Source organism: Lotus japonicus, chromosome 1, assembly GCF_012489685.1.
Source record: "Lotus japonicus ecotype B-129 chromosome 1, LjGifu_v1.2".
Taxonomy (NCBI): domain Eukaryota; kingdom Viridiplantae; phylum Streptophyta; class Magnoliopsida; order Fabales; family Fabaceae; genus Lotus; species Lotus japonicus.
The window spans coordinates 111752818-111779008 of record NC_080041.1 but is presented as its reverse complement, the minus strand read 5'-3'; the positions used below and the strand labels follow the sequence as shown (position 1 = coordinate 111779008).

The 26191-nt window shown below is 36.1% G+C and overlaps 3 protein-coding genes and 1 long non-coding RNA gene across 8 annotated transcripts; all 4 read left to right on the top strand.

Moving 5' to 3' along the window:
* Positions 1-4456: 4456 nt before the first annotated feature.
* Positions 4457-7324, top strand: LOC130729262 (protein NRT1/ PTR FAMILY 2.8-like). The gene is made up of 3 exons (XM_057580949.1): positions 4457-4937; positions 5044-5261; positions 5692-7324. Exons 1-3 carry the CDS (start codon positions 4826-4828, stop codon positions 7132-7134), a joined length of 1773 nt encoding a protein of 590 aa, XP_057436932.1. The 5' UTR covers positions 4457-4825; the 3' UTR covers positions 7135-7324.
* Positions 7325-8557: 1233 nt separating this feature from the next.
* On the top strand, positions 8558-13348 carry LOC130729261 (uncharacterized). 5 transcript variants are annotated; one of them, XR_009015943.1, is made up of 6 exons: positions 8560-9056; positions 9171-9242; positions 9380-9524; positions 10498-10707; positions 10854-10928; positions 12956-13348. It is a non-coding gene; the product is annotated as an uncharacterized LOC130729261 (long non-coding RNA). The 5 variants fall into 5 exon arrangements; XR_009015942.1 differs by having other exon boundaries at positions 8561-9056; positions 10498-10642; positions 10854-10978; XR_009015940.1 differs by having other exon boundaries at positions 8563-9056; positions 10498-10642.
* Positions 13349-14711: 1363 nt separating this feature from the next.
* On the top strand, positions 14712-16021 carry LOC130732443 (protein MIZU-KUSSEI 1). The gene has a single exon (XM_057584489.1). It carries the CDS (start codon positions 14888-14890, stop codon positions 15596-15598), a length of 711 nt encoding a protein of 236 aa, XP_057440472.1. The 5' UTR covers positions 14712-14887; the 3' UTR covers positions 15599-16021.
* A 1224-nt stretch (positions 16022-17245) lies between these two features.
* On the top strand, positions 17246-19753 carry LOC130729260 (dynein light chain 1, cytoplasmic-like). The gene is made up of 2 exons (XM_057580948.1): positions 17246-17529; positions 19154-19753. Exons 1-2 carry the CDS (start codon positions 17392-17394, stop codon positions 19355-19357), a joined length of 342 nt encoding a protein of 113 aa, XP_057436931.1. The 5' UTR covers positions 17246-17391; the 3' UTR covers positions 19358-19753.
* Positions 19754-26191: the final 6438 nt, after the last annotated feature.

The window sequence follows — 26191 nt, the reverse complement described above, 5'->3', positions numbered from 1 at the left end:
AGCATCTATTCCATGCCCAAATGCTATTATCCCTTTACCCACACTGACAGCAGTGGCAACAACCGTACCCCAACTGTTTGCTAAAATGCATGAGAGAAACCTATTTGACAAATTGCATGAGTTGGAAGATCATGAGAAACAAGTTGGCTCTACTTATGTTCTTAACTCTCTGTTATTTAAGTCCTTGACTAAATCAGGCTTGTTCATAATCTCTTTTGCTCCTGGAATTTGTACTCACACTCCTAAGCTAGCATATGGGGGCTTGACTAAATGTGTGGATGAACATTTCATATTAAGCCACCAAGTGTTTGAGGCATTGCTTGAGAAAGAGCTTATGCAGGAAACTGTTGGGGATTCTATTGAAAAGCATGTTACTGGTCATATTGAAAAGTTGCCAATCCAATTTTTGAATTCTAGCCTTGTTGCTTGGAAAATGCTTAAATCCCTTCCTACATTCGTACTTGCTAAACCTGATCTACTAGATATTGCTCATAAGCTATTTGATCCTGGTATTTTCCACCATGTGTTTGACAACAGCTCTGAGAGGAATTATGAAGAGCAGCAGGTTAACATTGAAAAATTTCTAATGCATTTCATCATGCTTGGGACTCCTCAACTTGATTCATTGGTCCTGGCATCTATAATTGTTGAAACTTCTCTACCGGCTTTACTTGGCTTCATTATTACTTCCTTTGATCCTGGTATTTACAATGCTGTTTTTTCTCTATCCCATGGTGACTTCTCTAAATGTATTTTTGGAGATTCAAGGTTGAGTTACCTAGGTCCTACTTTGTTGCCAACTGTTGCCAAGTATTCTACAAATAAAGAACTGAAATGTGATGCCACAAATGCTCTATCCTGGTTCAGCAACTTGCTACCACAGTTTCATACTTGTGAGGAATTCAAGACAGAATTCAAATCTCATTGTTGTGCTACCAAATCTGAGTTTGTTTTTATAGAGTTAGGGGTAAATCTAATTGAGACATCCATGGTTGAGAATCATACCAGAATCAGATCTGAACACACTGTGAGTGACACTGTTGATTGGTCATATGCTACTACACTGGTCATTGGACCTCATTCCAACACTGAGGTTTCATTAGAAGCATCACATCAATTCACAGCTGAGGTAATTTATGCAGTTAATATGGGATTCCAGGCAACAGCAGAGGTTGAGCCTCAAACCCCATTATCTGAAGACTTAACTTCTCAGAATCCTACTCAAGAGGTTTCTGATGGTAGTATCCCTAAAGTGAACTTTGAGACAGATTTTTACTCCACCAACCTTGTCTCTAGTATCTCACACCATATGTTTGAGGAAATGCATGAGCTCATTTGTGTTACTAACTATGGTAATTCATTATATAGTTCTTATGCAAATATACCTAGCGGACTTGAGTTGCATGATTCACTCCCTGTGATATTTGACCCTGGCATCATTAACTTTGAACATTTATGCCTCATTGTTTTTCTCATGTCTCATTTTATCTTCTTTGAAGACTTGCAACCACAAATAGTGTCTGCTTACTCTTTGTCATTAAATGTGGCAGCACCTAAGCTATTCGATTGGTCTAGCTTTGCAGCACAAACCATGTGGCTTGGGCACCAGGGAATTAAATTCTTACCGTCACCGCTTGCTTCAGTGCTTCATAATGACACATATTGTTCTCTTCTTACTTGGATTCTCATCATTGCATGGCTACTCCTGTGTTCTGCTCATTTGGATTCATCCTTCCAACTCATCCTTGAGGACAAGGATGTTTTCAAGGGGATGGTAATGGTAGAGGGTTGCATCCTCAATGGACTTCTATTAGTTGGGCCAAAAATAGCTAGTTTCATTATATTGCTCTTTTATGAATATTAGTTTAATAGTTCTAGTATTTTATTATACCTTATGATCTAGAATATTCTATTTCCTAGGATGGTGCCACATGTAAGGTCACCTTTCATTCCTTAAGAGGATAGATAGTATAAGTTGTATTGCTTCCATGGTGAAATGTTAACAAGAAAATTGACAAACTTTTATTTTATCTTCTTTTCTTAGTTTTCTTTTGGTTTTCTTCATTTGATTTTACTTGGTAGAGTTTCTCTCTACCATAAAACTGGGTTCGTCCAAATTCAGTGATCAATTTGCATGCTTAGATAACTATAACTTGTGCATGTGTCTTGTACCTGTTTTTGGTTCTTTATCTGTTTGACTCATGTTTACTTGAGATAAAGCTCCAGTTTATCTGCTACCTTTGTTGCTTATGCATTTTTTTTGTCCCTAAAGTTCGGGAATATCTGATTTTTGACCCTTTTAGTTTCAATTGTTCCAATTAAGTCACCTCCTTTCAAAATGAAATTTTTTTGGTGCGAACATTAATTTGTCATTCAATAACTTGCAGAAAAAAATTCACATCACAATTTTTTGACGTGGTAGGTGAAATCTATATGCCATCCACGCAAAATATTGTAATCAACATTAACTTTTTTTGTTAATTATGAATGGCATATAATGTTTGAACTATATTTTTTCAATTTTGAAAGATAGGGATTTGATTAGAGCAATTGTAATTATAGCGATCAAAATCACGCATAAAAAAGAAACTGATTGTAAACAATAAATAACCCACATTTTCAATATATACTAATAGCATGAATTGTTAAAATGTTCGTATAAATACTAGTAAGAAAAATTCAACTGATTGACGTGTGTTTGGCTTCCAAATTAAAATGTTCATATAAATACAAGGCTTAAATACTCTCGAGGTCCCTGAAATTGTATGAAATATGAAAATAAGTCCCTGAAATTATTTTTTCCGATTTGGGATCCCTGGGATTTTTTTTTTAATCTAAAAGGGTCCCTACTCGTATTTCAGACTTATGTGGCTCAATTTTTACACAATCAGCATTTCCACGTGGTTTTTTATTTTCCATGTCAGATAATAATTAAATAATTATTTTAATTACAACTCAGGGACTTAATTACTCAATCCAATTTCCTTCTGGTTCTTCTTTCTCAGCAGGGAGTGAGAAAATCATCATCTTCTTCCTCCAGAACCCTAGCCACCAAACCTTCTTCCTCTTCCTCCCAGCCAACCCCCACCTCCTACCTCTTCTTTTCCCAGCCACAAACCTTCACATAAAGGAGATCTGCCGCACTTGAGGAGAAGAGGCAGAGCTTCCTCCTCTTCTTTTTCTTCTTCTTCTTCTTCTTCTTCTTCTTCTGGGTTTTGGGTTTTTCTTCTCGTTCTCTAGAAGCTTCTTCTTCTTTCCCAACCCCAGCAAACCCAAGGGACCCTAAATCGACCTGCTACTCCAAATACCTCTTTTTCTCTTCAAACCCAGCACCACCGATCTCTTTGAGGTGAATTCAGTTTCTGAGTTTTCAGATCTGAGAAAGAAAATCTGAGTTTTGAGTAATTGGGTGTTACCCAAGTGCACGCATCTGAGTCTGGTCTCGCTTTGTTTCAGTGCAGAGGAGGAGGGTTCCAGACCATTCATCCATCAACAATTCCACCACTGTTTTCCTTCTAGGTCGTTTCCCCACTGTAATTGCTTTGGAGCTTCCCCCATTACTTTTTTTTTTAGTATATGGGTTTTGGGGTTAAAGGATGAAAAGCCGTATTCATTTTCATTTTTCCGGTGATCAATTTGAAGTGTTTCTCAAAGGTTGAAGCTTCACATGTTACTCACATGTGCATTATATATAATTATGTTACAAATTGTGTTGCTTGAATTTGTTCCTCTAGTATTTTATTGATGGACAGAGCTAGCACAGATAAGTGAAGAAAGAGGTTGGAGTTGAGGTTTTGGGTATGTTTACAAGTGATGATGGTAGAAGAGTATGAATGAGAAGATGATAAAGAAATTTGATGAAGTCTTTGATGAAGATGAAGAAATGTATTTCTGGAAGTTTGATGAAGTTGAAGATGAAAAGTCTAATTTGTTTTAAAGTAGTTTAATTAGGATTTAAGAGATTTAATTAATAATTTAAAGATATAATAAGGAAAATTTTTAATTAATAATTTAGTATTATTTATTAATTACACACATGTAATAAATATATTAATTTAAAATTTCACCTAAGCATTATAAATAAAAAAGAAATCCACGTGGAAATGCTGATTGTGTAAAAATTGAGCCACATAAGCCTGAAACACGGGTAGGGACTCAATTTGATTAAAAAAATATTTTCAGGGATCCCAAATCGGAAAAATATTTTTAAGGAACTTATTTTCATACGTCATACAATTTCAGGGACCTCAAGAGTATAACTAAGGAGCAGTTCTTGCGTATTACATTACACGTTGGTCATTGGTATAACTAATTCCAGGTTAGTATCTTGATTATGCATTCCGATAAATAGTGCAAAGGGCATATAATCACACCATTTTGAGCAAGTTAGTTAGTTAGTTACCTATTTAGAGATGCATCTATCTGTCCAAATTTTAAATTTTAGAACTTGTCAAAACTATTGATGGCCTTCATACAAGTAATTTAGTTACAGGTAAGAAAGCTCATGAGTGAAAGTCGTTAGAAATATGATAACGATAACTGCCCTGGCCCACAGTGCTGCCCAGGTTCTTATTCATAACAAAATGTTCTGACAACGCAACAAAGTTAAATATTTGCTCCATGAGTTGTCAAAGAAACTACACCAAAGCATGTTCATGCAATGTTCTCCCCTCCTATAAATTTTAAGGTCTTTGGCTCTGAAATATACTTTGCCAAAAGTACATAACAGCCAAATTTAAACCTACTTATCTGGTTGAAGAAAAGAGGTAAGGTCTGGTTGAAGAGAAGAGGTAAGGTGGGTTAACATTTACTGGTGGAAGAAGAGATGGTGATTGAGAACCATTCTTCTGAAGGCCAAGATTCTTCACCCTACCTTCCTCATTCTTCTTCCACCAAAAAGAAACAAGGAGGATGGAAAGCAGTCAAATTCATTCTTGGTAAACCCTTCAATTCCCAAATTGCCTTGTTCATTTTCATGTTATTCTTACAGGAATGTTAATGGAATTGATGAATCTAATAAAATTTGTGTTTGTTTTGCTGAAGGGAACGAGACGTTCGAGAAGTTGGCTTCTATGAGTTTGATAGCCAACTTGATTGTGTACATGCATACCCAATACAACATAGAGAATGCGAATTCGGTTGAGGTGTTCAACATTTGGTCTGGTTTCACAAACTTTCTGCCATTAGTGGGCGCTTATGTGGCTGATGCTTATGTGGGAAAGTTTAATATGCTCCTCTTTGGTAGCATAGCTTCATTGCTGGTATATATATATATATATATATATAGAATGCTGCAATCCATTTTTCTACATTTTGAATCAAACAGATGATATAGCATGATGCCAAGTGAAATTTTCTAAAAATCCAAGCTAAAAAATGTAAGATTTGAATTCCTTAATGCTAATCTTCTTTGAAGTTTAAGCCAATACAGATAAAAGGAGCATATCACATGTTTAGTACCTGGATAAATAGAAGCACTTTCAATTTCTGCAATGCTATACTAATAGTATGTTTAAAAATCATTTTACAATTGATTCTAAAGTCAAAGTCAATTCTGCGGAAAAGTTGCTGTGAGTAGCTTCTGTGTCAGAATTAATTATGAGGAAAAATAAGTTGATGCAAATATTCTATTAAACAAGGTTTCTTCTTATCAATGAACAATTGAAAACATGGTTTTCAATGTGGCTGCAGGGCATGGGATTCATGGCACTAGGCGCTGGTATACCATCTTTAAGACCTCCAAGCTGCCCTACTCATTCAGATTGTGTACATCCGACCGGCATGCAGCTCGGAGTCCTGTATTTAGGGCTTGGACTGTTTTCAATAGGCTCCGGAGGCCTAAGACCCTGCAACATTGCCTTTGGAGCTGATCAATTTGACACCAAAACTGAGAAAGGGAGAGCTCAATTAGAGAGCTTTTGTAATTGGTGGTACTTTCTGTTCACAGTGGCACTTTTGCTAGCTCTAACTGGGGTTGTGTACATTCAGACCAATGTGAGCTGGTTTATAGGTTTTGTGATTCCCACAGCGTGCTTCGCGTTGTCCCTAACCATCTTCATGTTGGGACAAAGCACTTACGTTCGCATGAAACCGAAAGGAAGCATCATCAGTAACTTTGTGAAAGTAGTTGTTGCTGCCAATAAGAAGCGCCATGTTGATCTGAAGAAAGATTCTGAGCTCTCATTTTATGACCCGCCACAACCCGCTTCTTCTGAGTCAGAACCAAAGCATACAAAACTTGCTCAAACAAATAGGTTCAGAAACCTAGATAAAGCTGCTGTGATTACTGACCCAAGTGAAAGGGATGTCAATGGGGAACCCATTGATGGATGGAGATTATGCAGTGTTCAACAGGTAGAAGAATTGAAATCCATATTAACTACCATACCAGTTTGGGTAGCAGGAATCATATGCTTCCTCTCCATGGGACAAGGACACTCCTTTGGAATCCTTCAAGCATTGCAAACAAGCAAATCAATTGGACCCCATTTTATAATTCCACCAGCATGGATGGGCCTAGTACCCATGATTGCACTTTCCATGTGGATTTTCCTTTATGAGAAAATCTATATCCCTTGGACTATGAAAACAACCAAAGAGGGTAAGAGGCTGTCAATTGAACACAGGATACTAATTGGAATCATGTTCTCCATTGTCAGCATGGTGGTTTCGGGACTAGTAGAAGTGCGCCGCCGTGACTTCGCGCTGAGAAGTGGCTCGTTTGAATCGCCTATAGGGATTTGGTGGCTCGTACCGCAGTTTGCTCTTTCCGGGTTGGTTGAGGCTTTTGCTGCAATTCCCATGATGGAGTTGCTCACCTCGTACTGGCCTGAGAGTGTGAAGACATTGGGTGGGGCAGTGTTTTTTCTCAGTATCTCCATTGCAAGTTACTTGGGAACCATTCTCATAAGGGTCATCCTCGTAGTGACTAATAAGTATGGCAAGACACCGTGGTTGGGTGGCAATGATTTGAATAAGAACAGGCTTGAGTACTTCTACTACACCATTGCTGTTCTTGGAGGTTTGAATTTGTTGTACTTTCAGTTCTTTGCTCGTAGTTATCTACGCACTGAGCTGGTCCAAAGACCCGGTCAAAATGAACCGGAAGATGAAGAGAATGTCCATAAAAAATGAACCACATATTAGCCTCCTAATTCCACACACATATTATCTTGTTTATTTTTTCCAAAAAAGAATGCATTTGTACCTTGTTGGTAATGATTATGTCCTTCTTTAAACCATGTACTTCAATCGATAACTAAACAACTATGAATAGATATGTAGACTCTAACTTTCATTACTTCATTAACATGGACGTGTTTCTTTTTATGAGATCTAACTACGAATCAATTTGTATCGATTTCCATAAAATAAGAAGTTCCATATTCTTCAAAAATATAATTATAACAATCTACAATGAAATTGTGTTTGTTGTTTGACATGAAAACTAGTCCAAAGTGTTGGGAAATAATACAGCTAGAGAAAAATAAGTACAATAAAAAACACAAGAGTTTTTTGGTTGATGACAAACTCTACACATGCGCAAGGATTTTTTCGAAGAAGGTTTTGACAAAGTTCATCTGTGTGTGGGGTTGGAGCTTGGCAAAAGCCATCTGTTATGGTTTAGAGCTTGGAGGGTCCCAATGGGTTCTTTGAACTCATCTTTCTTTGCATCATTGGGTAATTCGGTGGGAAGTTTCTTTTGTATCGATGATAAGACATTGCGGAAGGAGCGTTTGAATTTTTGGGCAATAACTTATCGAAGTGTCTAAGATTCCATCCTCACAAGTGTCGATAGATATCATAATTTAGCATGACATGACACTTTTTAAAGGATTCATTATTTCAAATGAATGTCTATTATAATTCATCTTACTTCATTTATTCAATCTACATCTCAGTTTACAAAAGATCTTAAAATCACACCGCCGACAAATTGTACTTTCTTTGTCACATCAACTTCGCCAAGATTGACCTCTCTTTTTTTTGACAAAATTTTAATATTTTTGAAAATATTAACATATTATGATTATTCACTACAATGAAGACAAATAAACACAACTTTAACAAAGTACATAAAAATTTAAAAAATTTAAAGAATAAACTCCACAATTATTTTATAAAAATAGTGAAACTTTTTTTTTATCCATTTGAAGACTAGCTAAGATTACAAGACTACGACACGGCTAACGAATCCTGAGCAGTTAGGTCTTAAGCTCCCCGCCAGTCCCCTATCCTCGACCCGAATGTCCGACGATGTGGTATGAGCTCCCTTCCTTACTAGCCAGTCACCAACACAATTCTCATCCCGCAGAATCCAACCCACAACTACCCTTCAGTCACGCGAGAGCAGCTCTGAGATCTTTCTCAACACCGAGGTTTCCACATGCAGATCGACACTGTCTGAGTTAGTTATGAAGAGCCTCCACCAAGTTTTTACGGTCACACTCTGCTCACACAACAAAAATCGATATCCCCAACTCCAGGCAAGGTCTAACCCATCACCCAACGCTGTGTAATTTTAAATTCACCCGCGTCATATCTATAACTAACTAAAGCTAGAGGGTTTTAAGCACTGTTCATCAAAAGAAATCTGCAAGGGCCGGGTCAAGGGTCGGGTCTTGGAGCGGTTTTTCGATTACCTATGCAGGAGAACCCGATACAGCTGCAAAGTAGGGCAGGTAGCCAGGTACGGCCAATCTCCTCCTGCAGATTGCAATCTTCTGCAATCTTCCCTCTACCGCATTTGCCCCTCTCCTTGAGCTTGAATATCTGAGATTGGTTGATGATGTTTGCTATAAAAATTGGATCGAGTTTCATACCCTGGCACACTTGGATCGGATAATTCTACTACGCTTCCTGATCCGTCGCTCCGGCAGCGGTCACTCGGCGCCGGATGAACGTCTCCGCCGAGACCCTCTTTTCTGACCCCTAAGGTGTTCGACTATTTCTCCAAACCAACCGTCCGCGTCGAACACCAAGCAGGTGCAGAAGCTCACTGGGTCCAAGAATGTGAGGATTAAGACCCAGCTTGACCCGAGTTTAGTGGCTATAAGGTATGGGAATTCATGGTTTTTTCTGTTCTATATTATATTTGGAAGCTCTTCTACAATTCTACCGCTGAAATCAATTTTGGGGAGAAGCTTATATGAGCTTCTTATGTGTATAAGAATTGAATCCGGAGAAAGAGAAATAGTAGCTGATTCTTCATCAAAGGAAAATAAAGCATAAGATGAAAAAAGGTGAGCATGAGATAAGTAATTTTTTCTGGGTGTGATATTTTTACTGAACTAGGCATTCCTATAAGAATTTTTATAATAAAGAAAATCAATGATTTGATCCTTTGATGAAAACTGTGATCTGATCCTGCTATGTACAGGAATGATTTTATGCCAGTTTGGTGTAGTTGGAAAGCAACATGCTCACAGGAGAGATGCCTCCAAGACTTGGCAAGCAGCTAGGACCAGAATTATTGTTTGGAAGAAACCATTCTGTTCAATTTAATTGGTTGGAACTTTACATAGGTACTTTACAATTCATAGGCTAATGCCCAAAATTAATTGCTAATTCACGATTTTGTGCCATGCATAGCCTTCAAGCTGGAGAAATTCTCAAGATTAAGTTTGATGATGCTAATTTCAGTGTTGTTGATGTTGCTATTGGTCATGTAGCTTAAAAGATTTAGTAGTGGTCCTATTGGATGTCTTTGTGTTTTGTCATATTTTCGTGTTCTAGACCTTCCATTTGCTTTCTAAGTTTACCCTTATCATTTTTGTTGCATCGTTTATGTATCGCTTGGCTATCCATGTAATCACCGGACTATGCTCCAGTTGAAATCTCTAATCAAGTTTCTATTATGTATATAAGTATTTTACATCATTCAAGTTATTACTGCTAATTCTTCTTCATTTGTGTCTTTCCCATATATTGTTTATAAAATGCTAGACTCATCCTATTGTTTCTGGAATCTAAATATGTTGGATTTTACTTTGAACTTTCTTTGATATACCTTTTGGTTTATGTTTGACTAGCCAAGCCATGAATTATGAGGGCCTGTGGTCCTCATTTTTGATTCCCTGGACAATTATTTTATGAACGGTGGATGTTCAAAGTTAGGATTTGTACAATGCTATATTTCCCTGTTGTTATTCATTGTTGTTCAGTTTTGCAGCAATGATGAATGTTGTAACATTGTAGGATCACCTTGAAACTTTATTCAATGAGCTACACTGCTACACTTATGTGTCTTGGTGAACTAGGAATATATGATGTGTTGTTTCCACTTTTATACTTATGCATTGTGGCTTTCAAAGTCTCCTTCAATGTGTCCTTTTGATTCTCATAATTTGCTCTTGGTGCCTCTATGTTTTTAGGTTCTTGAAGGATCACCCAGAGTTCCTCTTTCACGATTCTCATTACAATACCAAAGTGAATAGCTGTATGAAATGAATATTTTAAATACGAACAGTATTGAATTTTCGTCACCTTCTCTGGCAGGTACAATAAGCTATGCAACTTTATGAGGAGATGAAACATTTGTTGTGGATCCTCCAATTACCCTCTGGATTTTGAAATGGATGCTTGACTGAGATCTATGTTTTGAGAGCTCCCAATCACAACACCACTTGAATGAGCTGTCTGTGTAAGACATTTTAATGTGTATTTGACTAAACTTTGCCATATGATATATCCTGATTTTTTTAAATGGTGGGTTTTGAATCATTTATTTCTTGATGAACTTTGATTATTTATTAAGTGTTAAAGAGTTTAGCCCATACACTCAGTTTCCTTGAAAAGTGTTTTGCACTATCAAGAATGTTGCCTCAAGTTTTTATCATGTGCTTCTTTTTCAGATAGTTGACTGGTTTTTTGAACAAGGATGGTGATTTTGTTTCAGTTAGCTAACTAACTTAGGACCATGAATGCTGGTGAGTGTCCTTATAACGCTGAAACTTTTTTTCTGGAGAGATTTTTGCAGGTAAAAGGATTTGGAACTCCTGCTATAACTGACAATGTAGTTAGTGTATGCATATCAAAATGAATATAGTAGCTTATGGCAAACACTTTAGACTAGGACGGAATGGAGCATAGAGCTGGCAACATCACTATTTTTTTCACCACCTTAGAATTACATGCATTTACTAAAAAAAAAAATTATGTGTGACTTATTAGCAGTTCTGGTGTTTCTGGTTAGAGCAAAATGCTTGGACATTTAAAGGGAATATGCTGACCTTAGACCTGCTATGGACATATAGTTTTGTGGGATCTTTTTACTGCTCAAAATAAGGAAATTTCAGTGTATCTTATCATGTTTAAGCTATCATGATAAGATATTTTTCCTAGAGTTGTGTTGTGCACCTGTTGGATATTTATCTATTAATGATATATATTTGGTGTTTCTTTAAAATAGTTGTAGTCCCTTTCCTTGCTGTTTTTTTATTCCTCTCTTGGCGTTCTTTTCTACCAGCAAAAATGATTTATATCAGGTTTTATTATTTCTCCAACTACCTGATTCTGGAGAAAAATGCTTGAAGCTTTAAATTCGACATGAAGCAAGAGAAGACTTTTTTTTAGTCTGCGGCTAATTGTGCATAAGGATGACATTTAAAGTTTTAAGAAGATACTAGCCTGCTTGAAAGACAAATTTTAATTGTGCATAAGGGTGACAAATTTTTTATGATTGAAAGATTTAACCTCCGTGCATCCACGGGTTAAGCAAATACTTCTCTTCTATACTTGCCTGCAATCTTGCCTCAAATCTATCCTCTAACTCTTCAAAACAGATCCATGCAACCTGTCTCAGAAGTCATGATTAAACCACACTAACATCAGGCTCCAAATTCCTTCCTTTTGATTTGGACCAATGATAGAACACTAATTCTGATTCTAGGGGAAGTTTCATTGATTACACTGTTTAGTAGTAGATTCCAGAGCCAAGGCTTCTATAGATAATATTTCTAGACTTACAAAATACTCAAAACATAACTTCTCCTATCATATACTGTAATTTAGATAGAAACATAACTAACTTCCCTTCTGACTATAGATTCTGTTATTTAATTCTCCTTCACACAGTAACTGCCCTACATTGCAATTCCATTGGCCTTGTGGTTACTTCTGTGGAATAAACATTCTGAATGGTCGGTTTTCCCAGCACATGGTCCTCCCCTATCCAAACTAAGTCAGGGGTTTTGTCCTAACAGCTAATCAATTGTTGTCTAATTAAGTAATTATGTTTTGGGTGCCAAGAAACTTGAGCTCCATATTAAATTCTGGAGCACCTTCTATTAATCACTATTTTTATAATTATGCAACATCAAATTTCCTTATTGAAATTTCCAATCCTCAGGAGGAAAGCTTGCAGAGGCTACAGAAACGTATAGATGTTCCATATGATAGTTCATAGTTCTATAGTTCAGCACCAGGCAATTGTATTAGTTTTCTTCCCAAATAAGGGGCAATTTAGATTCTAATATTAAAAAGACTTCTATAGATGGAGATGGGGATGGATCCTCTATGTGAGATTTTCACTGGACACCTCGCCCCCTTATGGACAATTCAAATTTGTCACCCTTATCCACAATTAAAGTTTTAAAACTTTGATTTTTAAAGAAAATATGTTAGGATTATGTATGAAACCAAATTCTGCTTGATCTTTATCCTCTTCTGTATTGGTTTGTTAGAACTTTTTGTGTGCTGAATCCATTTGTGTTAATAATTGTCATGCAAAAACACCCTTTGTTTTAGTGACCGCTAATTTACCTTTGTTCTTTTTTATTAGAATCTATATACCTACACTGTGATGTGCAAAAATCCACTTTTGTTGAACCCATCTATTTATGGTTTATGGTGTGCAAAAAATATGCTTTATGCTTATCAGAATGTTGTTTGTAAATTTTAAATACTGGTTCTCTCTTTATGAGACTAATAAATCTGGTGATTAAATCTTTTGCAGGAATTGAAGGAGAAGAAGAAATTAGCATCAGCAAGAAGTAGCATGTTGAATTGAAGGAGATGGAACTAGCATCACAAGAAGGAATTGAAGGAGGATTAGAAATTAGTATCAGCAAGAAGTAGCATGTGGAATTGAAGGAGATGGAAGTAGCATCACAAGAAGTAATTGAGCAGTTTTCGTTTGAGAGAGAATGGAAAAAATGAAGAAATGTGAGCCAAGTATATATTTGTACTCATTTATCTTTATGTAAAAAACACAATTAATTGATCATTTTTCCTTTTATTTTGTATTAAAATCCCATTATCTGTACTTTGGAGCATTTTTTTTCCAGCTCCCACAAACGGTTGCTTGATTTTAAATAAAAATGTATGCTTCATGAAATTTTACTCACAACTAATATGAACATTATTGTGACAGACTTATGAGCAATGAATGTCTGAATTTGACTCTTCTTTTGACAAGTCTATATACATGCTATTGATACCCCTTAACTAAGGTCCAGTTTGGAAGAGCTTATTTAAGCTTATCTGACAGCATAAGCTCTTATGTCAGTGTTTGGGAGGGCTTATGCAAACAACTTATGACCTGCGATAAGCTATTTTCAGCTTATTTTCATAAGCTACTCAGGATAGCTTATGAGAAACAGCTTATGCTTATGTACAGCTTATTTTCAACTTATTTCAATAAATTTTTAAAAATAGCTTATGAATAAGCGCTTCATAAGCGCTTAATTAAACTGTTTTTCCAAACGGGGTCTAAACTTGCCTTGACTTCTTGTCTTTTCGTGATTTAGCCATTTTGTCGTGTAAATGTGAGCTTATTAATCTCTATAGATCCTATTACTGCCTATTAGACCCACGATAATGGATTCATGAACAATAAATTTCCCTTTACAATACAACGACAAATTAAATTATTGATTAATTGTATTACAACTAACATGTATATTATTGTTTAAGTGTATACATAAATTTAATCATTTTTTGTTCTACATTTGATACGATTTTTTTTATGGAAAGATTTAACCTCCGCGCGATGCACGAGTTGAGTATTTTTTTATAATTTTTTGTAGCATATTCTTGCTGGTGTTGTTACTCACCATCTCCGGCACCGTTCTCAATCAGTAAACATGATATTGCCTCATGGGAACACAGAGGAATGGACAATCAAATGGGCCACAGGCAGGCCTCGACAGGGTGTTTTTGGTGAAGGCTGGTATAAATTCTGCAAGCCGCAGAGATTTTGCGCTGGGGATGAATTGCTCTTTTTTATAATGCCAGATAACACTACCTTTAAAGTTGAATTCCATCGAACCTAAATTGTGGTGTGCTCAAGTGTTCTATGCTGAAGTCGTGCAATTTATTTCCAGTTTGTGTACTCTGTTTTGACCAGGTAAAGCTGGTTTTGCGTCTCCTTCGGACATCTTTGCCCGAATTTAAATATCAATTAAATCTAATTTTAAATTATATTGTAATTAAATATTTTTTAGTTAGAGCATTGATTTAATTTTAAATTTTAAATTTAAAAAATAAATATTATAAATATATGTTGTATGGTGGGATCCGAGTAATAATAAAATAATGAATCATGATTGAATTAAATTAATAGTAATTTTTTCAACGAAATCAATGATTTAGAGCCCGTGCATCGCACGGGTATAATCACTAGTACTAGTTTAATCCAAATTTTTCATGTTATTCATACTAACGGATCCATGAAAAGCTTATCCCCTAACGTTCACCCTATACTCTATCTGTCCATTTTATATATAGAGACGCACATGCATGGACCGTACCAAAAGTTGCACGTGCTCGCTCATCTTCACCTTCTTCCATCACCCAGTTCCAGTTCCAGTTCCAGTTCCAGTTCCTTTCTTTCTTTCTTCCTTTCCACCACTTTCAAGAAACAACTCACACATTCCATTCCACCACCATGGCAATCGACACCCTCCGTCGATTCCTTCTCCCTTGTTTCTTCCCAACCACCACCACCACCACCACCACCAAGACACCCTCCTCTATATCCAAGAAAAACCGCCCCCGCACCAGCACTAGCACAACCACCACCACTAACTCCCACCCTTCCTCATCCTCCTCCGCCACATCATCCCCCAAAACAACCTTAGCCCCACCACGACCCTCAAAATCAATGGTCATCGGAACCATCTTCGGCAACCGCCGCGGCCACGTCTGGTTCTGCATCCAGCACGACCGTCTCTCCCTCAAACCCTCCCTCCTCCTCGAACTCCCTCTCTCCACCACCGACCTCGTCCGCGAAATGCGCAACGGCCTCCTCCGTATCGCCCTTGAGTGCTCCCCTTCCCCTGACAGCCCCTCCTCCTCCTGCCCCCTCCGCTCTGTCCCCGTCTGGACCGCCTTCTGCAACGGCCGCAAGGCCGGATTCTCCGCCCGCCGCCGCGCCGGTCACCGCGTCCGTGAAATCCTCCGCACCATGCTCTGCATCTCCGTCGGTGCCGGCGTCATTCCCTCCTCCGGCCAGGATGAGCTCATGTACATGCGCGCCAACTTCGAGCACGTCGTCGGCAACAACGACTCCGAGTCGTTTCACCTCATCAACCCGGACGAGTGCCCCGGTCAGGAACTCAGTGTTTTCTTGCTCCGATCCAGACTCGGCCTCAAATGAATTGAATTGAGTTGAATCGTTCACTTCATGCATGTTTCTTTAATTATTTTCTTATTTTTTTGGGAGATTTTACTTTTACTGGTACAGATACAAGAAAATTTAATTTGGGTTTGGTGGGTGAAATTTATTGATTTCTTTTTCTTGATTTTTCAGTATTATTGGGATTTTCATTTTTCTAATTACAAAGGAATTGTGAGAGTGCAACATGGGTTAATTGTGTTGTTGGCATGTGAGTTCTGTCATCTCTGTAAAGTTGATGAGTTTTTCTAGGACTAATCTCATCACTACCAATATTGTAATTTTTTTTTCTCTCACATTTGTGTATAATATGTAACAGGATAAAACAGAGTAGTAGAGTACTGTCTCTGCCATTTTATCTTTTGTTTGGAATTTTCAATTGATTATCCTACCAGTTTTGTTTCATTTGATGCATTTTTCTTTCTGTTATAATGAGTTCTAGTTTATTGGGATTTTCATTTTCCCTTAAAAGGAGTTTTCAATTTTCTAGTTCTCAATGAGGAGGGTGAGGGTGTAACATGGGCTAATTATGTTGTTGCTATTGCCAGGTGAGGCCTGTGTAAAGTTGATTGGTTTTTCTAGGACTAATCTCATCACCAACCATCAATACTGTATTCTTTTTTTTTCTTCCATATTTGTGTATAATAATGTTACAGCATTTTAAGCTGATGCTCTAGCCCGAGATGCAACAATGGCGGAATCTCCTCTTCGGATTTGGAGACTTCTTTCTTCTTGTGTGATCGTGTTACTGTGTCGAGATGTTTTAGTCTAGTCATTTGTTTTGTCTTTTCTTTCCACATTTAAACCAAAAAAAACTGAGCATGGTGCAGGAATCTTTGAGTTGATTAACTTATCAGTTTTGATTCCTCATGATTTCTTTTTGTTACTATATACATACATTACTGGCTTAGTATAAATGGTATCTTGGTGACCATGTTATTTTTAGTATTTTCTTTTTGTTCTTCAGATTTTGGAATATTTGAGGCTACTGAATACTGATTACTGTAAAACGTTTAAAATTACCTGCTGCCAATCTTTTTGAGGACACTGAATATATTTACCTTTTTTCCTATCTTGTGGTATCATTTTGTTTGTCGTTAGTAACTCAAATCTCTATTAGTTTCCTAGTAATATAAGCCTCAAAATTAGGTGCTTTAGACGTAGGGAAACCATTCTTTTTTGGTCCACACTTCACACCTAACAAATCATTTTTGGAATCCAATCTTATATGCTTCAAATGATCTTTATGCATAGGCTACGCTATGTCCATGCAATTGGGGACCATTCCCATTCAGGAAGCTCAACAAAATAAAACAATATCTATATAAACCACGTGCAATTTTTCTTTTTCTGGGGTGGGACTTTGGCTATTCATCACACAAAAAAACTTGGTTCAGCTAAATAATCTATGAAATATGCATTTGATACATGCCAAAATGGTCAATTTAATGCTTAATTTTTTTGAACATGAACAATTAAGTTTCTCCAAGTTAATATTAAGATTAATGGCAAATTCTGAATCAGACAAGTGCAAAATTATTAGTGGAAAAGCTTCTCGGTCAAACGCGATATTTTTTGTAACAACTATTTGGATTGTAACATCTCTGAATGAGTACAAAATTTCATTTTTTCTGATGAAAGGAAAGTGAAATTACAAAAATGGGAAGATTTTCTCTCTCTCAAGACCTCAACCACTGAAAATTCTGCTGCACTCACACTATATTATCAAGTAACCACAAGCCTTTCCTGTGTTTGTTCTAAGTGTTCTGCTCAAGATGTTGGAAGGAAAAGGTGTGGTGCGAGAAACAGACATGCCAGAGGAGATGCAGAACCATGTTATGGAGTTTGCTCACCAAGCTCTCGATGCACATGAAGTTTCTGATTGTCAGTCTATTTCTCATTTCATCAAACAGGTCTATCCTAAAATATCCCACCTATTTAACTTTTCTCTTACAAAATCATGTTTGTTTGGTGATTAGTATGTTCTATATATAAAGATTTCGCATTTGTTAAAAGTGTTTGTTTGAAATCGTAGGTTCAAAGTTCAATTCTTAGATTTGTGGAGACATTTGACCTTCACCACACCCCGAGTCGTAATTGCGAACGCAATTTAGTAAAAATATAAAAGATTCCTTATTAGGAAATATGCTTAGTTTCCATCTATTTTTACTCACAAAGATGGGTGTTGTATGCCTTAAAATTATATAGGAGGAATTCTTGCGTCTTGAAATTTCTTCTGGTAAGCACTTTGTAAATGTAATGTTCTTGCTGAGGCTTATTGCATGAGATTGCCTTAAAATTCAGGAAATTTCTATTCTCACATCAACTTCAGACAACTTAGACTTATACAATGTAAAATTAGTACATATTTAAAGGAAAAAAAGAGAGTTTGACATAGGAAAATCATATGTAATTATGTGAATGTATAAACTAATTATAAGAATAGATTCTCTCTAAAATGTATAAGACTCTTCTCCATAAACTTTATCCTTAAAAGGTTTTTCTCAGATGCTTGCCAGAAGTGGATGGGAGTGCAAGGCAAGAAAAAAGAATTTTTTTTTCCATATCTACTAAAGAATGTAAATGTATTAATTAAAAGTAAGTGTTAGGAACAATATTTTTGAAAACTTTTCATTAAATAAGATGTCTGTATCAGTTATGAAGGTTAAATATGGCTTAAATAAATCACCTATAGCATATATCCTAGGTCGCTAAACGACAAAACGTTAATTGTCTGGTGATACAAAATGCAAGATGCTAGTGCTACTATTGTTGTATAAATATTATGAAACAATTAATCTCACTAGATTTTATACTATTTAGAATTCAAATAATTTGGATCTGTGAAACCTTTAGGAGAAGAATACTCACATGGTTCACACATATTAAAATTAAAGAGAATAGAATCATCTGTTCATCAGAAAGCTAGATTGCATTTCATTGAAGTTACAGTTGAAGCAATAACAAAGTGACTGCAGGGACATGCCTTATAAAACCTAATAAAATTTGCCCCAAATCATTCCTTGTTGTAATAAATAACTCTATAACAACTACAACTGCCAAACCTCGTGGACGTTTGAATACCCGGTAGATTTCACGTTGAAAAGGAGAATTGATTCTGGGAGAAGCTACTTCTAGTAGCTTTTGTAGTAGCAGAGGTGATTTTGGAAGAATAATTTGAACATGAATCCAAACATGCTGCTGATCTCATTGAGTGAAGTTAAACCACATGAATCAAATATGCTAAATTACAAATAAACCACAGATCAAGGTCTTTTGGACTTGATTGTAAAACTTTCTTTAGTCTTCCTATACTTTGGATTACTTTTTATCCACTGTCCTCATTGGAATGTATCTTTTATTTGATCCATTAAATAATCACCAAGTGTTCAAATAGTAGTCACCTTACTCTATCAGTAAATAGTAAAAACTGCAACAGTTATGCCTTTTGTTGAGTTTGTAAGTGCTTTGCATCATATTGGATATATTGAATCTTTGGTGTAGAAAACAATCTCAGTTAGTTAACTTGTTAGACAGAAACTTGATGAAGCATATGGACCAGCATGGAATTCCGTGGTTGGCAAAGACTTTGGATCTTGCATTACATATTTATCTGGAAGTTTCATATTCTTTCATGTTGAGATGATGGAATTTCTGATATTCAAAGATGGGAAGGACTTCGGAGAAAGAAGGGTAGAAGCTATTGGAGTGCAGCAGAAAGCTACAAACAGAGATTCATAAATTCCAAATTTCTCAGATCATGTTTAGTACCTGAAATTGACCTGTGATGAATATTTAGTACATCAAGAAAAATCAGTTATAGAAGGAACAAACATAAACAACAATGGTGCTTCCAGTGATTTCTGGTTATTTATAAGGAATGAAATATTTGTTCACTCCACCGTGCAGTTTAAGAAGTGAAACTCTTGTTCAATTTCTTTTGTCTTGCGTTCTGTAATAACATTCTATATTGGCTGTTTTACTTGTGTGTGTGTGTGTGTGTGTGTGAGAGAGAGAGAGAGAGAGAGAGAGAGAGAGAGAGAGAGAGAGAGAGAGAGAGAGAGAGAGAGAGAGAGTACACTGTCACTGTAACAGTTGAAATAGTATTTTAGAGAGGATCAAATCCCCCTTGTGTCCTATGTATGCCTGAATAGCCTTAAAACTTAATAGCATGTTTAGATAAACTTTTGTTTCATTAGAATCAATTATTAAATCCAGAAGCTACTCACAGAAGCTTCTCCCTTGACTTGTTTAGGACTCCAGAATCAATTTCCGAAGAATTCCCAAACATGCAGTAACTTCTAATCTTGGTATATGCATAATTCCATGACTATGGTATATTCCTCTCACTTTCTCAATTGGGCACTTCTCTCACTTGATATATTGATTTCAATATAGATGAATAAATAGATAGATGGACAGATAGAGTGCATAATTTACCTGTCTAGCATGTAGTGATTCATCATTCACTGGTACTCCAGCAGCTCCTTAAGGAACTCCAATAGCTGTGAAATCCAGAACAATAAACACTAAAGCATATAACACTTCAAAAAAGGATAATGCATTATCAAACTGATTTAAATGCTCCATCTATTGGTGATAACATTAGGAAGCGGTAATCTGCATCCTAAGGACTAGACACAATAAACCTATTGTTTTAAACCTCAGGATGCAGATTACCTGATCCTAAACCTATACTGACTCATCCAAGTAGGTTTGAAGTTGAATCAATGGCATTGGAAGAAACATCAAAAAGCAAAAATATAGTAGAATGTTTATAGCTGCAGGTTTCATTGGGTTGAGTCCAGCCATATCCTTGGCCTTAGATATTTATAGTTGCAGAAAGTTGAGAAACAGATTCTTCCTGAGTGATATTTTGGCCCAAAGAAAAGGAAATATTAATTGCTGCAATATCTTACTAATTAAGAACCGTTTATATATGCATGTTCTTTTCAAGCCAATCATATTCTACCACTTTCTTTTTGCATAGATTGCTTGACCACTTTTAACAAGTATAGATCTTCTCCTTGTATTATGAAAAATTCTCTATGTTATCTAACATAGAAGTCATGAATAGCTGAGTGTTTCAGTGAGCTTGATGCTTACAAGTTACAAGTTAGCATGGTTTAAAATTACTGTCGCAATGAAGCAATAAGGTTGTGATGCTGTCGCCAGGACTGAAAAACATGATATTAAGTCTGCAATTGCGATCGCGGACAGTTTACAATCATGGCAGTTAGCACTCTGTAAGTTTTGCATCTTAAGCTTTTTGAAGCAACTCTATCATGTGGAAATCTATATCCTTCACCCAGAAGATAATCAGCAGTAACATGTATTATGAAAAATCTTCATTGTCCCTAGTTTCATCTGGTACATCTTAGATTGAGAAGTCCACATTGACTAGAGATAAGAGTAAGACTAAACAAGTGTATAAAAAGAGTAGAAAAACCATCATTCATAACCTAGTTTTTAGGATATGATTTGGTCTGCCAAAAATCTATTATAGTATCAAAACTTGCCACCTGTCTCTCAACTGCGGCGGCGTGAATGGTGATGCCAGTATTTAAGTGTTCGCTTGAGACTAGTCAAAGAGCTAGTGCACAGCCAACCCATATGGGCGTGCAGCTCTAGAGTGTGGTGGGATGTTATGACCCAATTGTTGCAAGGTATGAGACTTGGGTCTCACATTGTAAGGATGAGATTCTAATGTTGGTTTATAAGGCTTTGGACTCCAACCACAATAGCTAGCTTTTGTGGTATGTTTCTCCGAAGGTTCTTATCCATTTATATCAAAATCTATCCTAAATATTTTTATTGGAGACCTCCATATATGGTCTATGGAGCACCCGTAATGTTGATTTTTGCAAATTCCACGCTCCAAATGTCCAATCGGAGGCGTGAAAGGAGTATTGATTATAAGTCTCACATTGACTATATACACAATGCATTAGCCACTATATGAGTGAATAAGCAAATTGATCCCTGAAAATGTGGGGTCGTACTAAGTTCGTCCCTAAAAGAAGAAAACACCTCCATGGTCTCTGATTGTGACTAATGTTTTATCTGACTACAGGGTCTAACTTGACCAACATTTTACACAATTAGGAACCGCAGGCGTATTTCCTAAGTTCATGAATGAACTTAACACCATCCAATATTTTACACAATTAGAAACCGTTGCGACACTATTTTCACAGTTGACTCTCCACAATATTGCAACTACAAAAACTAATGTCTTTCCTTACTAAGGATAGTTGGATATTGTGAGATATTTCCAAAATATATACTTGGAAATATGCACTGTATTAATGCTTATATTAATTAATGTTTGAAGATATGACAATATAGTGAGATGGTCCAATCGATAGGCATTATCCTACGGTACCTGTGCTGTACGGGTTCGAACCCGGTCAGTTACTTTTTGTTTCATTAATTTGAATTTAAATTCAAATTCTGAGCAAAAAGGGAAGAGGCGTGATTCGAACACGGGATCACGACCCCTTGGGTGGTTGTATGGGACGCGCTGCCAGATGAACCAACGTGATGGTTGGTAACATATCTGAAACATTAATTATATATTTCAGTTTTTGAGAAACCTTTTATTAAGAGATATATCTCTTCACCAAGGGATGTTTATATCTCTATATAAAGAGATACTTGGGCAGAAAAACTCATAATTCTGATGCACGAAATTAGACTTCCTTTTGGTCAATTTCTCCTCCATTTACTATATTATAAATCATCCTTCACTTCACTAATGCATGAGTGAAGTGTGGGAATCATACTTCTGTAAACTATTATCAAAGATACGCTTGGTGTGTTAGTGCAAACCACATCAAGGAATTCAAAGTATCCTGAAGGGAATTTGCCGGTTTTCTCACTTGCATCCAATACACAGTAATTGGTGGGGGCGAATTGAACCTAAAGGTTAGTGCTTATGCACGCTTTGAATCTTCAAGTGCATCCGTCAACATCTTCATCAGCCCAAGTGTTGCAGCATCTCCCCAACACAGATTATTTCCCAACAATCTTTAGGTTCAAATGTTCGTAATCAATGGCTGCATCACTCAAAGTTATGGGGTCTAATTTTGTGAAATTAGACAAGTTTGATGGAGGCAATTTCAACCGATGGCAAAAGAAGATGCAATTCCTTCTTACAACCTTGAAAGTGGTGTATGTTCTGAACACCACAAGATCATTAGAGAAGGAAAATGAAACCATGATTGAAACAAGAGGAAGATCAAATGGGATCATTTACACTTATGAGTAGAGGTTAGTACCCCACAACCATTCGTATTGTGTGAAGACTATGAATTCTTAAGATCTGATATATCTTCTACATGCTTTAATATAATTAAATTTACATGTGGTAGCAAAGCATGAGTTAGAGAATTTGTAGTTTTTCTTTAATGGTGATTTGATCCATGAATGATGTCTTAAAATTGTTCTTGATGTTTTTGAGATATTAAGTATATTGATTTTCCGTTGCATGAATTTGATGGTTAAAATGAATGATTGAGATGATGTGATTACTGCAATATAGAATTATTGATGTTCTGTTTGAATGTGTTTGAGTTTCATTCCTTATACATGAATGAATGATGTTATGATATTTGAATTAAATGTTTATATCATAAGAACACATAATCTTTTAAGATTTATGGTGCATAATTGCAAAATGAATTGAATTATGATGATTGAAACTATCTATATGTTGTAAATCAGTTGATAATATTTATTGTAATAAATATACTGATTTAGATGTTTTGAAAAATGGAAATGTCGTGTCAAATTGTGTTTAAGTAATTTCATTGTCGGTTTATGACATAAAATAACCGTGGTTCATTGGCAACGGTTCCTTCCTTGCAAATTATGTGGTGCGTGTTCGAGTCCGTTCAAGGCACTTTTTCTAATGTTTTTGAATTTGAAAGTTAATATTTAAAAATAAAATTAAAACAGTGTGGAGTGGATTCGAAGTTTCGAACCAGGGACCTGTAGCATATAGAGGGACAATAAAACCACTAAACCAGATGGTATTTAATTTATTTATTCCGTGTAAAACAAAAATATCATACTGAGGGATAAGTAGTTTTTCCATCAAAATCCAAACAAATAGGTTGCAAATGGATCTTTAAAAGGAAAATGATAGTTGTTGGTATCATTGATAAATTTAAAGCTAGACTTGTTGCTAAAAGATTTACACAAAAGGAAGGTATTGATTATTTTGATACCTATGCACCTGTTGCAAGAATTGCATCAATTAGAGTGTTGTTGGCACTAGCTTCTCTTTATAAGTTTGTAATCCATAAAATGGATGTTAAGACTGCTTTCCTAAATGGAGAGTTGGATGAGGATGTGTATATGAAACAACCTGGAGGGTTTGTTATCAAAGGCCAAGAACATAAAGTGTGTAAATTGACTAAGTCGTTATATGGGTTAAAACAAGTACCCAAACAATGGCATCAAAAGTTTGATCAAGTTATGCTTGAATATAAAATAAATGAATCTGACAAATGTATTTATAGTAAATTCCAAGTGGTAAAGCTGTTATGACTTGTTTATATGTGGATGATATGTTAATCTTTGGCACTGATTTAAATGAGGTAGAAAAGACTAAATCTTTCTTATCCAATAGTTTTGATATGAAAGATCTAGGTGAAGCGGATGTGATTTTAGGAATTAAAATCATAAGAGATGGTGAGATTATTGGCTTATCCCAATCTCACTATATTGAGAAAGTGCTTAAGAAATTTGATCATTTTGATTGCAAATCAGTTTCTACCCCTTTTGACCAGAATACTAAGTTACAACCACATAAGAGATGTCCTGTAGCACAACTTGAATATTCAAAGGCAATCAGATGTTTAATGTATGCCATGACCTGTACTAGACCTGATATAGCATATGTTGTCGGTAGGTTAAGTCGGTATACATGTAATCCAAGTAAAGACCATTGGCATGTTGTTAATAGAGTATTGAAATACTTGAACGGGACAATTAATTACAGTTTGATCTATAATGGTTATCCTTCCGTTTTGGAAGGATATACATATGCCAGTTGGGTAACTTGTGTAAAAGATCATGCTTCCACTAGTGGATAGATCTTCAACCTTGGTGGAGGTGCAGTTTCTTGGGGTTCAAAGAAACAGACTTGCATTGCCGACTCCACCATGGCTGCAGAGTTTATTGCTCTTGCTGCATGTAGTAAAGAGACTGTATGACTAAGAAATTTATTGTATGAGATACTTATTTGGCCAAAACTAATGAGACAAGTATCCATACATTGTGATAGTCAGTGCACACTATCAAAAGCATACAACCAAGTATATAATGGAAAATCCAGACATATTGTTTTAAGACATAGTCATGTGAAGGATTTAATTACAAATGGAGTAATCTCCATAGTGTTCGTAAGAACCGTGAAAGAATCTTGCAGATCCTTTGACGAAAGGTCTGACAAAGGGAATGGTGTTGAAGACATCGTTGGGGATGAGTCTCAAACCCATATCGAATTGATCACCAATAGTGGAAACTCAACTCACACTTAAGTAAAATTAAGTCTTGAGTTCAATGGTGAAAGTACACTATAAGAGTGATTGCAAGTACTTAATTATCGATACATCCCAAAGAGTAGAAGTACTTGGACCATAAGAATAAAGTGGTAGGATGAAGGTTTCTTCGTAATGGACATATAACATATATTTGTTGGAATGCATAATTATGGGTTCATTTCTGATATAGTCTACCTATATGAGAATGAAGTGGAGCCGCTTCATAGAGTTAAAGGGTTTGACTCTTAAATTCTCATGAATAGGATATGTGACACAAGGCCTTATTGAATGTGTCAAATTTAAATTCTTTTGATAATACCGAGATTTCATGTGTAAGTTATGCACACTTGTTCCATTAAATAGTTGGTTCAAAGCTTGTCTACCAATTTCTATTCGGGATAAGTGGAACCCATTTCTTACTAAGTAATGGTTCAAATCGTAAGATACCATTATCTGAAACCATGATATTTCCGGAAATATGGATTTAGCTATATTTTGTAAATGGTGGGGGATTGTGAGATATTTCCAAAATATATACTTGGAAATATGCACTGTATTAATGCTTATATTAATTAATGTTTGAAGATATGACAATATAGTGAGATGGTCCAATCGATAGGCATTATCCTATGGCACCTGTGCTGTACGGGTTCTAACCCGGTCAGTTACTTTTTGTTTCATTAATTTGAATTTAAATTCAAATTCTGAGCAAAAAGGGAAGAGGCGTGATTCGAACACGGGATCACGACCCCTTGGGTGGTTGTATGGGACGCGCTGCCAGATGAACCAACGTGATGGTTGGTAACATATCTGAAACATTAATTATATATTTCAGTTTTTGAGAAACCTTTTATTAAGAGATATATCTCTTCACCAAGGGATGTTTATATCTCTATATAAAGAGATACTTGGGCAGAAAAACTCATAATTCTGATGCACGAAATTGGACTTCCTTTTGGTCAATTTCTCCTCCATTTACTATATTCTAAATCATCCTTCACTTCACTAATGCATGAGTGAAGTG

What these genes read in the sequence shown, in the direction of transcription:
- LOC130729262 (XM_057580949.1), top strand. Translation starts at nt 4,826, where the DNA reads ATGGTGATTGAGAACCATTCTTCTGAAGGCCAAGATTCTTCACCCTAC. An exon ending in AGCAGTCAAATTCATTCTTG is followed by an intron (nt 4,938 to 5,043) that starts GTAAACCCTTCA and finishes GTTTTGCTGAAG; the next exon opens with GGAACGAGACGTTCGAGAAG. An exon ending in GTAGCATAGCTTCATTGCTG is followed by an intron (nt 5,262 to 5,691) that starts GTATATATATAT and finishes ATGTGGCTGCAG; the next exon opens with GGCATGGGATTCATGGCACT.
- LOC130732443 (XM_057584489.1), top strand. Translation starts at nt 14,888, where the DNA reads ATGGCAATCGACACCCTCCGTCGATTCCTTCTCCCTTGTTTCTTCCCA.
- LOC130729260 (XM_057580948.1), top strand. Translation starts at nt 17,392, where the DNA reads ATGTTGGAAGGAAAAGGTGTGGTGCGAGAAACAGACATGCCAGAGGAG. An exon ending in TTTCTCATTTCATCAAACAG is followed by an intron (nt 17,530 to 19,153) that starts GTCTATCCTAAA and finishes CTTGTTAGACAG; the next exon opens with AAACTTGATGAAGCATATGG.